This window comes from Lepidochelys kempii, chromosome 24 (genome assembly GCF_965140285.1).
Source record: "Lepidochelys kempii isolate rLepKem1 chromosome 24, rLepKem1.hap1, whole genome shotgun sequence".
Lineage (NCBI taxonomy): Eukaryota > Metazoa > Chordata > Testudines > Cheloniidae > Lepidochelys > Lepidochelys kempii.
The window spans coordinates 14,966,248-14,982,220 of record NC_136403.1 but is presented as its reverse complement, the minus strand read 5'-3'; the positions used below and the strand labels follow the sequence as shown (position 1 = coordinate 14,982,220).

At 58.0% G+C, this 15,973-nt stretch overlaps 1 protein-coding gene across 1 annotated transcript; it reads right to left on the bottom strand.

The window, feature by feature from the left end:
* Positions 1–216: 216 nt before the first annotated feature.
* On the bottom strand, positions 217–13,119 carry LOC140902478 (trypsin). Its single transcript, XM_073322589.2, has 7 exons — positions 12,924–13,119; positions 6,291–6,545; positions 3,964–4,044; positions 2,515–2,677; positions 1,792–2,045; positions 1,143–1,279; positions 217–402 (listed from the first exon to the last, which is right to left on the bottom strand). The coding sequence occupies exons 3-7, from the start codon at positions 4,001–4,003 to the stop codon at positions 250–252; spliced, it is 747 nt and encodes a 248-aa protein (XP_073178690.1). The 5' UTR covers positions 4,004–4,044; positions 6,291–6,545; positions 12,924–13,119; the 3' UTR covers positions 217–249.
* Positions 13,120–15,973: the final 2,854 nt, after the last annotated feature.

Sequence of the window (15,973 nt, the reverse complement as noted above, 5' to 3'; positions counted from 1 at the left end):
TCAGTAGTGAGGGGCACCAGCTGCTTGAGAGAAATTTCCCTGCCATGTCAGTGTTTTAGGACCTGCCCTTGGGCCCCAACCAGTGCCTAATGCACCTGGTTCAGGGGTGGGAAGAAACAGGAGCTGTTAGCCAGGTTCTGCTTGGTGGAACCTGGGTCCAACCGCTCCCAGGGGCCCAGGAGCTGAGACACCAAGACACAGACCCTGCTCCTCAGGCTTTATTATGGGTTCTGCCCCCTGGCACCGTCCTCAGTTCAGCTGGATGGTTCTGCGGATCCATCCGACATAGTTGCAGACTTTGGTGTAGACGCCGGGCCTGTTGGGCTGGGCGCAGGTTTGCAGCCCCCAGGACACGATGCCCTGGAGTTGCCCAGCGCACAGCAGGGGACCTCCGGAGTCACCCTGTGGAGAGACAACACCTTGCGTCATAACGACCCCCCTCGACTGGGCTGGGGGAGCCGAGGACCGGGCTAGCAGGGGGTTGTGGGTCAGGCTTGAGGGGCACCGGCAGAGCTGGGAGGACTGGGGGGAGCCCAGGGCTGGGCTAGGAGGGGGCTGTGGGTTGGGAGTGAGGCCTGCCGGCAGAGCTGGGGGTGGGAGGAGCCCAGGGCAGGGCTAGCGGGGGCTGCGGGTCAGGACTGAGGGGCACCTGTAGACCCAGTCCATGGTCCCCTGCCCTAAGGGGAGCTAGCGTGATCTATGGGGCTCCAATCCCCTCTGAAAACCCAGACCCCCCAGCTCCTCCCCCTCCCCACTGGGTCCCCATCCCCATCCTGCTTTTGCCATGACAAGTGGCAAACGATGGCTCTGAATCTGGGCCGCCTCTGCCCCAACACTGTGGGGCAGGCCACCTCTCCCCCAGTGTGTGCCCCCTGCCCACTCTTTTGGGTAGAGCCAGACCTTCCCCCAACAGGCGCTGCCTATGTGCCCCCCTTCCACCTCCCTTCATGTGTGTGTGTGTGTGGGGGGCACACAGTCCACACTCCCCTCCACCCCCATGGGGCAGTGCCTGTCCCTCCCCCCAACTATCCACCAGCCCCTTCCAGATCCCCACTCCCACCCTGAGACTTCCCTTCCCAGGGTCATGGCAGAGACCCAGGGGAGTGGGCTGAGCCCCCCCACCCCTGTGGTTTGTGGCTCACCTGGCAGGAGTCAATGCCCCCACCCATGACCCCTGCGCACACCATGTTGTTGGTGACCCGGCCGGGGTAGGAAGCCCGACAGCTCTGGGCCGAGACGATCCGGACGTATCCGCACTGCAGGAGGTTGGGGAACGTGGCTGGGGAAAATACCGAGACAGTGGGGTCACTCCTGAGTGACACCGGATTGAATCAGTGCCAGGGAGTCACTCCTGAGTGACCCTGGTTTGAATCAGCCCCAAGACCCCACAGGGGGTCGCTCCTGGTATCAGCCCCAGGGACACATAGGGAGTCACTCCTGATTAACACTGGGTTGAATCAGCCCCAGGGAGTCACGCCTGAGTGACATTGGCTCAAATCAGCCCCAGAGACCTGCACAGGGTCACTCCTTATTGAATCACCCTGGTGTCAGCCCCAAGGACATATAGGGACTCACTCCTGATTGACACTGGGTTGACTCAGGCCCCGGGAGTCACGCCTGGGTGACATTGGCTCAAATCAGCCCCAGAGACCTGCACAGGGTCACTCCTTATTGAATCACCCTGGTGTCAGCTCCAAGGACATATAGGGACTCACTCCTGATTGACACTGGATTGACTCAGGCCCCGGGAGTCATTCCCGACTGATGTTCCCGGTTCCTCCCCGGCCTTACCTTGGGGGCTGGTGACAGTACCCCAGCCTGAGATGAGGCAGATGGTCCCGGTGGCTGCACAGGCCGAGGGCAACGTGACAGGGCGGACGGTCTGGCCAATGTTGACCGGTCGCGCCAGCTTGAGCAGCATGAGGTCGCTGTCCAGCGTGAAGCGGTTGTAGTTGGGATGCAGGATGACACGAGCCACGACTCGGTCCTGCTCCGGCCCCTCCTGCACCGCCAGGTTCTGCTCCCCGAGCCGCACCCGCAGGCCGCTAGCCGCCAGGGACAAGAGGGAGCCGCTAGTCAGAGGCTTGGCCCCACGGGCCACCCACCCCCGCCACTGCCGCCCTCCTGGGAATGGGGGAGAAATTGGACAGAGCAGGCCCCAGCCCCTCCAGCAGGGGGCGGCAGGGACACACACAGAGCAGGGCCCATCCCCTCCAGCAGGGGGCGGCAGGGACACACAAACCTACACACACCACAGAGTGCAGGGCCGAGCCCCTCCAGCAGGGGGCAACAGGGGGCACATATATATACACACACACACACACCACACAGAGCAGGGCCCATCCCCTCCAGCAGGGGGCAGCAGGGACACAAACCTACACACACCACAGAGTGCAGGGCCGAGCCCCTCCAGCAGGGGGCAACAGGGAGCACATATATACACACACACCACACAGAGCAGGGCCCATCCCCTCCAGCAGGGGGCAGCAGGGACACACATGCACACACACTTACGGTCTGTAGCAATGGGCGGCGGAGAGCACCCAGCTCCTGTCGACCAGGATGCCCCCGCACTGCAGCGGGCCGTAGACGTAGGCCTGCCAGGGCTGGGAGTAGGGGGGACACGTGAACCCACCGATGATCCGGCCCCCGTCGTCCTGGGCAGACACTGCAGCACCTGTCGACAAACCCCACGTCAGCACGAGGGGCCCGGGGTAGGATTGGGGTGAGATTGGGGTAGGGCCAGCAGGCGGGCGCTGGGGTCACAGGCAGAGCTGCTGCAATGGGTCGTGGGGCCAGTTCCAGTGATTTTAGGGCAAGGGGCACCGTGTTTTGTCTGGGTCTTAAATCCCCAGCTGCTGGAGCCATGGGAGAGGATTCACTGATGGATCTATCTATCCATCAATCCCCAAACAGCCCACTATCGATCCAGCCCCACAATCCCCTCCTCACTATCTATCTAGCCATCCCCCCACCCCGCTTTATCTATCCATCCCAACACCCCCCAGGAATGCTGGAACAATTTCTATAGTGGGGAGTGCGGAGAGCCATTGGACCAAAATGTAAACCCTGTATATGATGGAAACCACTTCAAGCCAGGGGGTGCAGCACCACCTCTAAAACCCCAATTCCAGCATCTAGGACGCCCCCTCTAGCTGTCTATCCGTCCCCTACACAGACCACTAGCCATCCCCACACCACCAATATTCATCTATCCAGCCCCACCACATCACTACTATCCATCCCCCCTCTATCTATCTATCTATCTGTCCCCCCACACCCCCTCTATCTATCCATCCATCCCCCCACACCCCCTCTATCTATCCATCCCCATACACTCCCTCTATCTATCCATCCATCCCCCCACACCCCCTCTAACTATCTATCTATCTATCCCCATACTCTAGTCAAGGCCCAAGTGGCTCATGCATTAAGATGCGTCAGGCCCTTTAAGTCCAACGCCTCCCCACCCCACTGCGGGCAAAGGTCATGGCCAGACCCCCTCAGAAATTGCAGCTATGCACAACCCTCCCACACCACTCCCTCCCTGCCCCCCACAACTCCCTCCCTGACCCAACCCCTCCCCTTCCCCAACCCCCTCCTGCCCTCACCCCCATCCCCCACAACCCCTCCCTGCCCCCATACCTCCCCATCCCTCCTCCAATGACCCTCTCCCTCTTCCCACACTTCCCATCCCCCCACAACCCTCTCTCTGCCCCCACCCCATCCCCCCACACCTCCCCATTCTCCCGCAACCCCCATCCCTCCCCCCCTCACCTCCCCTTCCCCCTCCAAATACACAATCCTTCCCTGCACACATGCACCCCCCCAAAAACCCATTTCCCCCATATGGCCCCCCCGTCCCTGTCTGCACACACAGCCCCCCATGTGCACACAACCCCCTCCTCCCTACACACCCTCTTCCCCTCCCACAGCCCCCCCTCTCTCATATACCCCCCTCACCTGCAGTCACCACCAGCAGCGCGAGAGCCATCAGCTCCATGGGGCTCAGATGTGGTGATGCACAGGGCGAGCGGCTGCTGGCTTGGGACGGGGGGCGGGGGAGAGAAGGAAAAGGGAAAATTAACAGATAACTTAGCCCGCCCCCACAACATGGGCTCCGCCCACTGACACCCACCACCTGCTCTGGGTTTGATGCCACTTCATCCCCAAACACGTCCGTCCACCCACCCTCCATCTTCAAACACGGCCGTCCATCCTCTCCATCCCCAAACAAGTCCGTCCATCCACCTCTCCATCCCCAAACATGTCCATCCATCCACCCCCCATCCCCAAACACGTCCGTCCATCCTCTCCATCCCCAAACTCGTCCATCCACCCACCCCTCATCCCCAAACGCGTCCATCCTCCCCTCCGTCCCCAAACACGTCCGTCCGTCCACCCTTCCATCCCCAAACACATCCATCCACCCACCCACCATCCCCTCCATTCCCAAACACGTCCCTCCACCCACCCCTCCACCCCCAAACATGTCTGTTCACCCACCCCCATCCCCAAACACGTCCGTTCATCCACCCACCCCTCCATCCCCAAACGCGTCCATCCACCCACCCCTCATCTCCAAACGTGTCCATCCACCAATCCGTCCCCAAACACGTCCGTCCATTCACCCCTCCATCCCCAGACATGTCCGTCCACCCCCCCATCCCCAAACACATCCATCCATCCACCCCCATCCCCTCCATCCCCAAACATGTCTGTCCACCCACCCCTCCATCCCCAAACACGTCCATCCACCCCTCCATCCCCAAACACGTCCGTCCACTCACCCCCCCATCCCCAAACACGTCCATCCACCCCCCATCCCCAAACACGTCCGTCCACCCACCCCCCATCTCCAAACACGTCCGTCCATCCACCACCCATCCCCAAACAAGTCTGTCCATCCACCCATCCATCCCCTCCGTCCCCAAACACATCCATCCACCCACCCCTCCATCCCCAAATATATCAAACATGTGGGGAAAATTTCAAGATTTTTTAGAGAACGTTTTGCAACTTTGTAGGAAAATTTCAAATATTGGGAAAAATTCAAATATTTGGGGGAAAATTTCAAGGATTTTGCAGAAAATTTCAAGAAACCACACAAAATATTTAAAAAGGGGGAAAATCCGGAACTTTGGGGAAATTGCAAAACGTTTGGTGGAAAGGTCAAGAATTTAGGTGACATTTTCAAAATGTTTGGAGAAAATGTCAAGAATTGGGGGAAATTTTGCAAATTTTGGGGGGGAATTTTCAAGAATTTGTGGGACATTTTAAATATTTTTTTGGGGAGGGGGGATGCAAGACATTGGGTAACTTGAAAACTTGTAAACAGGTTTTCATGCAGTTGGTTTTTTCAAACTGGAACCGGTTTGCCACATTTGAAACGTTCCTTGACAATTTTTAACTGAAATTTAAAACCAACTTATTTTTTTCATTCTGAAGCATTTCTTGACTTCTGGTTCCACGATAAACAATTTTCAAAATTGACTTTTTGGGTGTCTATTAATTAAGCAGCAATTTCAAAACCACATTAAAAAAAAAACAATTTCAGAAACTTTCAAAACGAGAAAGTGTTAGAACCCATCCATTTTCAATGCTAAAAGGCTTTTTGCATGTTATTTAAACAGTTTCTTTGTTTGCTTTGAAGGCAGAGTGATTTTTTTAGCCTCCCATTTTGTACAACGCGGTTTCATTTGCCTGGATTATTATTGGTGTTAAATCTCATGATTTTTCATGCCAATCTTGTGATTTTCCTAGCTTTGCCAATTATAAAGCCAGATGAGAACCTCTGTGATCATCCAAACTGACCCTTCCTATTGTTAACCGAATGCCAAACACAAATCCACAATCACTCCCTTGCCCTTCATCAAAGGCTGTTCATGGCTTCTCCATCAGCAGCAATTCTGCAATCCCGATGGGCTGTTTTCGCCAAATGCTCTGTTCTGGTTCCACCAGAAATTAAGTGAGGAAAGTTCTCCAGCCTTCTACAGGAGGTCCGGCTAGATGATCACAATGGTCCCTTCTGGCCTTGGAGTCTATGAATCCGATAACAGAGGAGGGTCTGCGGAGACAGTGCCCCGGAGCGCTTGGCCCCGAGTTCTGTCAAGCGGAGGCCACGGGAATCATCCATTGTGTGGTTCCCCTCCTGAATGAACCGAGATGAAGCAGAAGCAGTGTTACCCTTCACCAATCTGTACTGGCCACCGAGCCGTCCTGGCGTCCCCCTCCACTGCGGTCCCCCCAAACTGGCTCAGCCCAGAGATCAACCAGAAATCTGCCCTCACCGGAGCTGGGTAATCCGTGCACTGGGTGGAGGAACTTCCCCTGGCACCTTGGCTTCCCCAGCAAGCAGAGTCACGTTGGCTTGTGTCCACAGACTCCTCTCTGCTGGATCCTCTGTGTGCTTGGCTTATAACCTGCCTTCGGCCCTGGAACCCGCTGCCCTCGAAGCAGCGTGCAGGGCAGGGCTGTCCCACGCCTCTCAGCCTGTCATTAACCCTCCGAAGCCTCTCTCTCCTTGCCTTGGCGTCAAATAAAGCCTGGGTGTCACCGGCAAAAGGGATAAGGGGTGGTGCTTGATTGTGAGGCCCATGCAAGCTGGGGATTAGGGGCAGCTCACATGGCCCAGATGCGGGGGAAGGAAGCCGGAGCTGTCGTGTTTTTGGGATTATACAAGAGATAATTTATGTAGGTCTCACTGAAATTAGAGGGCACGCCTGGCTGGTGCTAATGGAGTTGCTAACTAGTTGCGTTGCAGCAGGTTAGAGAATCAAGTCAGGCGAGTGTGATTGTGTGTTTGTGTGTCGGAGAAGGGACTGTCCTTCACTGTGTATCTGGGCAGCACGTGACGCGACAGGGCCCCGATCTCAGCTGGGGCAGGGATTGTCCTTCACTGTGTATCTGGGCAGCACGTGGCGTGACAGGGCCCCGATCTCAGCTGGGGCAGGGATTGTCCTTCACTGTGTATCTGGGCAGCACGTGGCGTGACAGGGCCCCGATCTCAGCTGGGGCAGGGATTGTCCCTCGCTGGGTCTCTGGGCAGCACGTGACGCGACAGGGCCCCGATCTCAGCTGGGGCAGGGATTGTCCTTCACTGTGTATCTGGGCAGCACGTGGCGTGACAGGGCCCCGATCTCAGCTGGGGCAGGGATTGTCCCTCGCTGGGTCTCTGGGCAGCACGTGGCGCGACAGGGCCCCGATCTCAGCTGGGGCAGGGATTGTCCCTCGCTGGGTCTCTGGGCAGCAAGTGGCGTGACGGGGCCCCGATCTCAGCTGGGGCAGGGATTGTCCCTCGCTGGGTCTCTGGGCAGCATGTGACGCGACAGGGCCCGGATCTCAGCTGGGGCAGGGATTGTCCCTCGCTGGGTCTCTGGGCAGCACGTGGCGCGACAGGGCCCCGATCTCAGCTGGGGCAGGGATTGTCCCTCGCTGGGTCTCTGGGCAGCACGTGGCGTGACGGGGCCCCGATCTCAGCTGGGGTAGGTACCGTAATGCACATAAGAGACACTACTCATGCTGGGGCAGGCCAGCTTGGCGCTGTCTCTGCTTCCTCGGCTCGGTCCTGAGGCTTAGCGGCACTTTGCTCCCAGGCCCGAACGCACTGCGCTGTGCGAGACTCGGGCCCCGATTCCACCCCCCACCTCACTCATGTTTCCCCTCCCCTTCCCATGTGCCCCGTAGGGCAGTGCTTTTATCCCCCCTTACAGAGAGGAAACTGAAGCACAGAGGGGAAAACTGAGGCACGGTGAGGCTAAGTAACTTCCTCAGGGTGGCACAGAGAGGCCAGCAGAGCAGGGCCTTGACTGTGACAGCTTGGCTGATGCTCTAACCACTGCCCCACCCTTCCTCTCCGCAGGCCCAGGAGTGCCACCTGGTGGCTGGGGCGGCGTTGCTTGTTTTTGGCCAGTTGCATGCAGGGAGCTGCCCCTTCAGGCTGGGGAATGGTGCCGACTTGCCAGGGCGTCCCTGGGTGGGGATCAAACCAGGGCCCTCCAAGCAGGCGCCTGCCTCCCCAGACGGTGCTAAGGGCCTGCTGACTTAGCCAAGCCAATCACAGGCTCTGAGGCCCAGTAGGGGGAGCCAGCGCTCCACCCCAGTGCGTGCAGGTTGCATACCAGGCGATGCGAGGAGATTCCAGGCCGAAAACTTCCCTGTGACTGGGTGTGTGTGTGTGCGGTGGGGAGTCTTCTTGGCTCCTGACCCCCCTGAACTCTCAGGGGACTCCATGGTGGGGATCACCAGTATCTAGGAGGCTGCAGGCCAATTGGTGTGGGCTAGTGGGTAGGAGACAGTGGATGGAAGGTAGGGCTGAGAGTCAGGACTCCTGGGTTCTCACCTGGCTCTGGGAAGGGAATGAGGTCTAGTGGTTAAAGTATGGGGGGGCTGGGAGCCAGCACTCCTGGGTTCTCAGCTGGCTCTTGGAGGGGAGTGGGGTCTAATGGGTTAGACCTGGGGGGTTGGGAGCCAGGACTCCTGGGTTCTATTCCTAGCTCGGTGAGGGAGTGGGGTCTAGTGATTAGAGCAGTGGGTCTGGGACTCAGGACTCCTGGGATCTATCCCCCAGTCTGCTATGGACCCGCAGTGCCACCTCCCCTTTCTGTGCCTTTGTTTACCCTCCCAGCCTTTGTCTGCCCCAGGTAATTAGACTATGAATTCTCCAGGGTGTGGAGCTCTCCCACGGGGCTCAGCACAACGGGGTCTTGGGGCATTGTTGCAATAGAAATCATAGTTTCTGCACAGCTGATGTTTTGTTGTGAAACCATCTGGGCTACACACATGCAGCACATGTGCCTCACCCCCAACACAGAGAGGACCTGGAAAGTGAAGTTACCTAACAGTACAGCGCTAGCTCTCACCTTCCCACAATGAGGTATTACAACCTTAACTCTGCCCCCACAAACTTAACTCTCCCCTGCAACCTTAACTCTGTCCCCTCAACCTTATTTCTACTCCCTCAACTTTAACTACTTTGCCTCAACAGTAACACTGCTCCCTTAACCTTAACTCCACTCCTTAAACCTTAATGCTGCCCCCACAATCTTCCCTTTGCACACCCTTAACTCTGCCCCCCATAGTGGTGGTAGTGGTAGTGGGGGCGTGTACCCAGTGGGGTCCATAGCAGGGGAGAGGGTAGTGGGGGGACATACCAAGTGGGGTCCATGGCAGAGGGCGGCAGTGAGGAATGTACCAAATGGGATCCTGTGACAAAGTGAGGTTTTTCACCTTATGTTGCGTGTGAGTCTTACTGTCCTATACTAATAGCGTGTGTGCCTCAGTTTCCCTGTGTGCTGCACCAATGCCTAGGTGGTGGGTGTGACGAAGTGGGACTTTTCTTAATGTTTCCTCTGAATAGTGTGGGGGTGCCTCAGTTTCCCCAAGGCAGTTCTTAAGTATCTAGGTGGTGGGGTAAGGGTGTATGATCATTGCAGAGCCCTAGAGGGCCGGTGTGTGCAGGAGTCTGGACACAGAGAATGGCCGACACCCTGTTTCCTGGCAACTGATGGCCTGGGCCCTTCCCCCCTGCGAGGTGAGAGCTAAAGGGTTGGAGAACAAAGGAATCAGGTGACCACCTGGCCCGGGAAAGGAACAAAGCCCAGAGGAGGAGGGGCTGGAGGGAGTTTCAGTTTGGGGCTGGTTGGGACATGGAGTGAAGTGCAGACGTGGTTGTCTGGCTCACTGCCCCCCAAAATGGACCCAGCTGAGGGGTCCCGTTCTCTGCACCTGCAAGCTCTGTTTTAGACCATGTTCCTGTCGTCTAATAAACCTTCTGTTTTACTGGCTGGCTGAGAGTCCCGTCTGACTGCGAAGTTGGGGTGCAGGACCCTCTGGCTTCCCCAGGAGCCCCACCTGAGTGGACTCACTGGGGGGAAGTGCACGGAGGGGCAGAGGATGCTGAATGCTCCGAGGTCAGACCCAGGAAGGTGGAAGCTGTGTGAGCTGTGTGTCCTGAAGACAGGCTGCTCACAGAAAGGCGACTACCCCAGAGTCCTGACTGGCTTCATGGGGAGCAGTTCCAGAGCATCGCCCAGGGACTCCGTGACAACTGGTGGCAGCGGTGGGATGTACTGCACCCCGTGGATGGCACTTCCTGCAGTAAGTGACTGGGGAGCAGTAACACGAAGGGGGATTGCCGAGGACCAGGCATGCTGAAGGCTCAGAGAGGAGCGGTTTCGGGGGGCGGTTAACCCCTGGGAGTGTGTGACTAGCGAGAAGGACTGTGCAGTAATGGGGTCCCCCTAGGGACTGCAGTGAGCAGTCTCAGGGGCGGAGGAGCCTGCAGCTTGGCCCGGGGAGAGAGAAGGACTTTTGCAGTAACAGGGTTCCCCTGGGGATTGCAGTGAGCAGTCCTAGGGGCGGAGGAGTCTGCAGCTCGACCCTGGCAAAGAGGTGGTGACCTCGAGAAGGGCTGGCACACTAGGGGTTCTCCCTGGAAACCGTGGGGAGCTGAGAACACATGGGCCTGTGAGTCCACAACAACTTGGGAGGAGCGGAGTGATGGTCTGTCACCGTCTCCTTAGGAAGGACATTGTAACCCTGTGCAAAAAGAGAGGGTTGAGCGTTGGAAAGTTCACCAAAGCAGAGTTAATCGTGCAGCTGGAGGAGGATGACCGCTCTAAGGAACAGATTCCTGACCCCCAATGGGGCTATAGCAGGATCTGGGAGCAGCTGGAGCTGGAGCCAGGCATCCCGAAGACTCCTGTCTCCGACCAGACGGGGGTCTTCACGATCGGGTTCCCCATCGGGGGATCGGAGATGGACGGGATTGGAGCTGAGTCCGAGGGAGCAAGAGGACTGTGAGAGACAGCGAGAGCCCGAGAAAGAGCTGCAGAAGCAGCAGCAGCATGAACTGGCGGTGGTGGGGTGGAGAGGCCTAGGGGACCTCCCCGGGGTGAGTGGGGATAGACCCCGGGGGGCCAGTTCCGCAGGGAACCTCGAGACTAAATTGCTGCCCCTGGTTAAGGAGGGGGGGATGTGAATGCCACCTCACTGCCTTTGAGCAGGCTGGTGATTTGAACCAAGGGGACCCTGCGGAAAAGCCCCGGTGTCTAGCTCCCTTGCTGGGTCCCAAGGCCATAGACTCCGTCATCCAGATGGTTGGGGATGTGGACAGGCTCCCACTCCTGGTCCCAACCTATATGTCTGTGTGGAGTTTCCTGGGGCCAGGCCCCTCGGATCTCCAGTGGGAGCAGAATGTGATGGTCAATGGGGAGACATTCTTGGGGTGGCCAAAGGGCATGGGCTGCATAAACCTTCCCACATGCGGCCTGCGAGTGCTATCGACCACCCCTGACCTAAGGGAGGGTGTGAAACTGGAAGGGCCTTGTGTAACTCCTACCAAGGAAGGCTGGGGCATCCATGGGAACGTTGGTGGCTTCGAACTTCCCCAGGTCACCGGCTAACGTGACCCCGCTCAGTTCGATCTCGAAGGGGGGAGAGATGTGACGAAGTGGGACTCTTCTTAATGTTTCCTCTGAATAGTGTGGGGGTGCCTCAGTTTCCCCTAGGCAGTTCTTAAGTATCTAGGTGGTGGGGTAAGGGTGTATGATCATTGCAGAGCCCTAGAGGGCCGGTGTGTGCAGGAGTCTGGACACAGAGAATGGCCGACACCCTGTTTCCTGGCAACTGATGGCCTGGCCCTTCCCCCCTGCGAGGTGAGAGCTAAAGGGTTGGAGAACAAAGGAATCAGGTGACCACCTGGCCCGGGAAAGGAACAAAGCCCAGAGGAGGAGGGGCTGGAGGGAGTTTCAGTTTGGGGCTGGCTGGGACATGGAGTGAAGTGCAGACGTGGTTGTCTGGCTCACTGCCCCCCAAAATGGACCCAGCTGAGGGGTCCCGTTCTCTGCACCTGCAAGCTCTGTGTTAGACCATGTTCCTGTCGTCTAATAAACCTTCTGTTTTACTGGCTGGCTGAGAGTCCCATCTGACTGCGAAGTTGGGGTGCAGGACCCTCTGGCTTCCCCAGGAGCCCCGCCTGAGTGGACTCACTGGGGGGAAGCGCACGGAGGGGCAGAGGATGCTGAATGCTCCGAGGTCAGATGCAGGAAGGTGGAAGCCGTGTGAGCTGTGTGTCCTGAAGACAGGCTGCTCACAGAAAGGCGACTACCCCAGAGTCCTGACTGGCTTCATGGGGAGCAGTTCCAGAGCATCGCCCAGGGACTCCGTGACAGTGGGAATTGGGTGCATGACTTTTGCTGAGGCCCTCAGAGAAGGTGAGGCTGCCCAGCTGCCTGCACTAAGGTATGGCCAATGCCCTTCATAACCTGAGACCCAGGAGGGGGAGGTGACAAGGTGACACTTTGCCTGGGAAGGAGGACAAAGACCAGAGGAGGAGAACGGGCTTGTTGGAGGCCAGGCAGCAGGGGCCAGGGCAGTCTGCTGTGGGGGACTGGAAGAGGGGGGTTCAGGGCATCTGGCCTGGGTTCCTCCAAGATGGACTTGGTTGAAAGTCACTGATTTCTGTGCTAACAAGCTCTGTTCTACTCTATGTACCTGTCAACTAATAACCCTTCTGTGTTACAGGCCGGCTGAGCGTCACAGCTGGCTGTGGAGTTGGGGCGCAGGGCTTCCCCAGGGGTCCCCTTTGGCTTCCCCAGGGGTCCTGCCCAGGCAGACTCGCTGTAGGAAGCGCACGGTGAGAACAGGGATGCTGACTGCTCCGACAGTGTGCTCAGAGAGAGGATCGGCCCGTCCTTCTTGGGGACCAGCACCACGGGAAAGGCTCAAGGGCTGGAGACCGGCTGAATCTCCCCTAAAGCCAGCCCATCCTTGACCCCTCTCTCCAGGGCCTAGGCAGGTTTCCCAGTGACCCTGAATGGGGAACACCTGATGGGAGGGTCAGCTCCCGTCTCCACCCGGTTGGACAACCAGGTTAGTGAGCCCAGGCCGGTTGGAAACCAGCTGCTTATACAAACTAGTACCTCTTTGATCTCAGCCTGCCGGGCAGGGGTTAGCTGTGCAGAGAGGGGGATTGACTCCAGCTGGGGGCCGGCTCCTGTCTCAGGGAATAGATCTGCCAAGGGATCGTCTCCCTGCTCCTCCCACTGGCCACACACAACCAGCATCAGCTTCTCCCTTCCACAGTACAGCTCCGTCAGGTTGACATGGTGCACCCGGTGACGGTGTGCCCAGTTGGACGGTTTCACCACATAGTTCACCTCATTTAACTGCCTGATGACCTTGAATGGGCCGTCCCAGGCAGGTTGCAGCTTGTTCTTCCTTCCGGGAATGAGAATCAACACCTGGTTCCCTGTAGCATAGGAGCGGGCCTGCGCTGAGTGATTGTACCAGACCTTCTGCTTCCCTGGGGCCCTGGCTAGGTTTCCTCTGGCCAAACCCATGAGCTCAGTGAGCTATTCCTGGAAAGCCAGTACATACTCCACCACTGATTCTCTATCGGGAGAGGCCTTCCCCTCCCATTCGTCCCTCACCAAGTCATGGGGTCCCCTCACTCTCCTCCCATACAGCAGGGATTGTCCCTCGCTGTGTCTCTGGGCAGCACAGGGCACAACAGCCGGCATGTAACACAGAAGGGTTATTAGTTGACAGGTACATAGAGTAGAACAGAGCTTGTTAGCACAGAAATCAGTGACTTTCAACCAAGTCCATCTTGGAGGAACCCAGGCCAGATGCCCTGAACGGGGTTCCTGGGGCACTTCCCTGCATGCAAACTGCAGGTGGGGTAAATACTTGTCCCAGTCCTGTGGGTGCTGGTTCATAAAGGTTTTCAGCATCATCTTTAGAGTCCAATTGAACCTCTCCTCCAGCCTGTTAGATTGAGGGTGATACGCCGAGGTCCAGGTCTGCTGGACGCCACACTGGAGCGGGGTTGACATGAAGTTGGACCCCTGGTCTGTAAGGACCTCCTTGGGGAACCCCACTCTGCTGAAAATGGTCAGCAGCGCGTCTGCCACGGTGTCTGCCTCAATAGAGGACAGAGCCACCGCCTCAGGGTAGCGAGTAGCGAAATCCACCCCCACCAGGCTGTATTTCTTCCCTGCCCTGGTCGCCTTGCTGAAGGTCCCCATGATGTTCATGGCCACCTTCTGACAAGGCTCCTCTATGATGGGCGGGGGCCTGAAGGCTGCTTTACCCTTATCCCGGACCTTCCCCACCCTCTGGCAGGGGTCGCAGGACCTGCCGTGCTGCTGGACGGCGTCCCAGACTCCAGCCCAGGGAAATTTCTGCAGCAGCCTCTGCCTGGGGCTCCGGATCCCCTGGTGTCTCGAGAGCAGGACGTCACGGGCCAGCTACAGCAGCCTGCGGCGGTACTTCTGGGGGACCACCAGCTGCCTCCGGATCCCCCACGGTTCCGCTTCCCCTGGGGGAGCCCGTTCCCGGTACAGGAACCCCTTCTCCCACAGGACTCTTTCCTGGCAGCCTTTCCCCCCGGGGTTTCGCTGCACTGGAGACAGCAAGTTCCCCAGCTTCTCTAAGGAAGGATCCTTCTGCAGCTCGGTCTAGAACTCAGCAGCTGGAGAGGAGAGTGACACCAGTTCCCTCTCGCTGCCTGCGGTCACAGCCCTCCAGACCGGATCCAAGGGGCCGGAGCCCAGGAGAGCACAGGCAGACATATATGCTGGGGCCAGGAGTGAGAGCTAGTTGGCCACCCCACCCATCTGGCTAAACAGCTCTATGGCCGTGCAAGGGGCTAGACACTGGAGCCTTTCCGCAGGGTCAGCCTGGTTCCAGCTGAAGCCTTCCCAAAGGCCGCAAGACAGGCGTTTATCTCTCCCCGCTCTTTAACCTGGGGCAGCAATTCAGTGTCAAGATTTCCCGCAGAATTGGCACCCAACTCTCTCCTGGATGGGTCCCTCTGCCTTGGAGCTCAGCCATCGCCAGTTCCTGCGGCCTCTGTCTCTCCTGCTGTTCTGCTTCATGCCTCCCCTGTCTCTCATGGTCCTCCGACCCCCTCAATGTCAGCTCCAGTTCCATCCGTCTCAGATCCACCGACGGGGAACCTGTTGGAGACTCCCTGCTGGTCGGGAGCATGGATCTCCGGAACACCCAGCTGTTCCCAGCCTCTCTCATGGCCCCAGCTGGGTCAGGAACCGATGTGGGCCCTGGGGTTGCCTGGCTGTTCCCAGCCTCTCTCACGGCCCCATCTGGGTCAAGACCTGGCTCCTTAGAGTGATCCTCCTCTTCCAACTGAGCAATTAGCTGCGCCTTGGTGAGTTTTCCAATGCACAGCCCTCTCTCTGCACAGCTCTACAAGGTCCTTATTGAGGAGATGCTCATAGGCCTTCTCCACGCAGTTCCCAAGTGGTCACGGACTCACAGGCCTGTGCTCTCTCAGCTCCCTATGATCCATGGGAGGAACCCTTCAGTGCAACAGCCCTTCTCGGGGGTCCACTCTCTCTCGGAGTTAAGCCGTAGGCTCCTCCACCTCCTGGAACCGCACCTCTTGGAGCCTTCAGCACGCCCGTCTCTCGCTAATCCCTCTTCCTTTTACTGCTCCCCAGTCACTTACTGCAGGATGCTCCGTCCACAGGGTGCAGTTCATCCCACTTCTGCCACCAGTTGTTACGGAGTCACAGGACCAATGCTCTGGAACTGCTCCATACGAAGCCAGTCAGGACTCTGGTTACTCGAGGGGATGGAGAATTTTGCCCTGCGTATATTCATGATACCTGTGTTTTTAGCCAGACCTGGGAGGACCATGTTTCCCAGGTTAAACAAATGCTGGACTGGCTCCAGGATGCAGGACTGACTATAAAAGCTGGGAAGTGCAAGGAGGGGGTGGCAGAGGTGTCATACCTGGGCTACAAAGTGGGGAGCGGCTGCCTAAAGCCAGAGCCAGCCAAGGTGGGGGTGATCAGAGACTGACCCACTCTCCAGTCTAAGAAACAGGTCCAGACCTTTACTGGGATGGCGGGGCTCTATCAGAGGTAGTGCCCCACTTTCACTCCATAGCCACCCCCATCACTGAGCTATGCAAGAAGGGAAAGCCAGGCAAGGTGGTCTGGACCAA

Coding starts and splice junctions, on each gene's coding strand:
- LOC140902478 (XM_073322589.2), bottom strand. CDS start 4,003: ATGGAGCTGATGGCTCTCGCGCTGCTGGTGGTGACTGCAG. Junction 2,678..3,963: donor GCTGCTGGTGGTGACTGCAG/GTGAGGGGGGTA, acceptor GTTTGTCGACAG/GTGCTGCAGTGTCTGCCCAG. Junction 403..1,142: donor GGGGCATTGACTCCTGCCAG/GTGAGCCACAAA, acceptor GTCTCTCCACAG/GGTGACTCCGGAGGTCCCCT.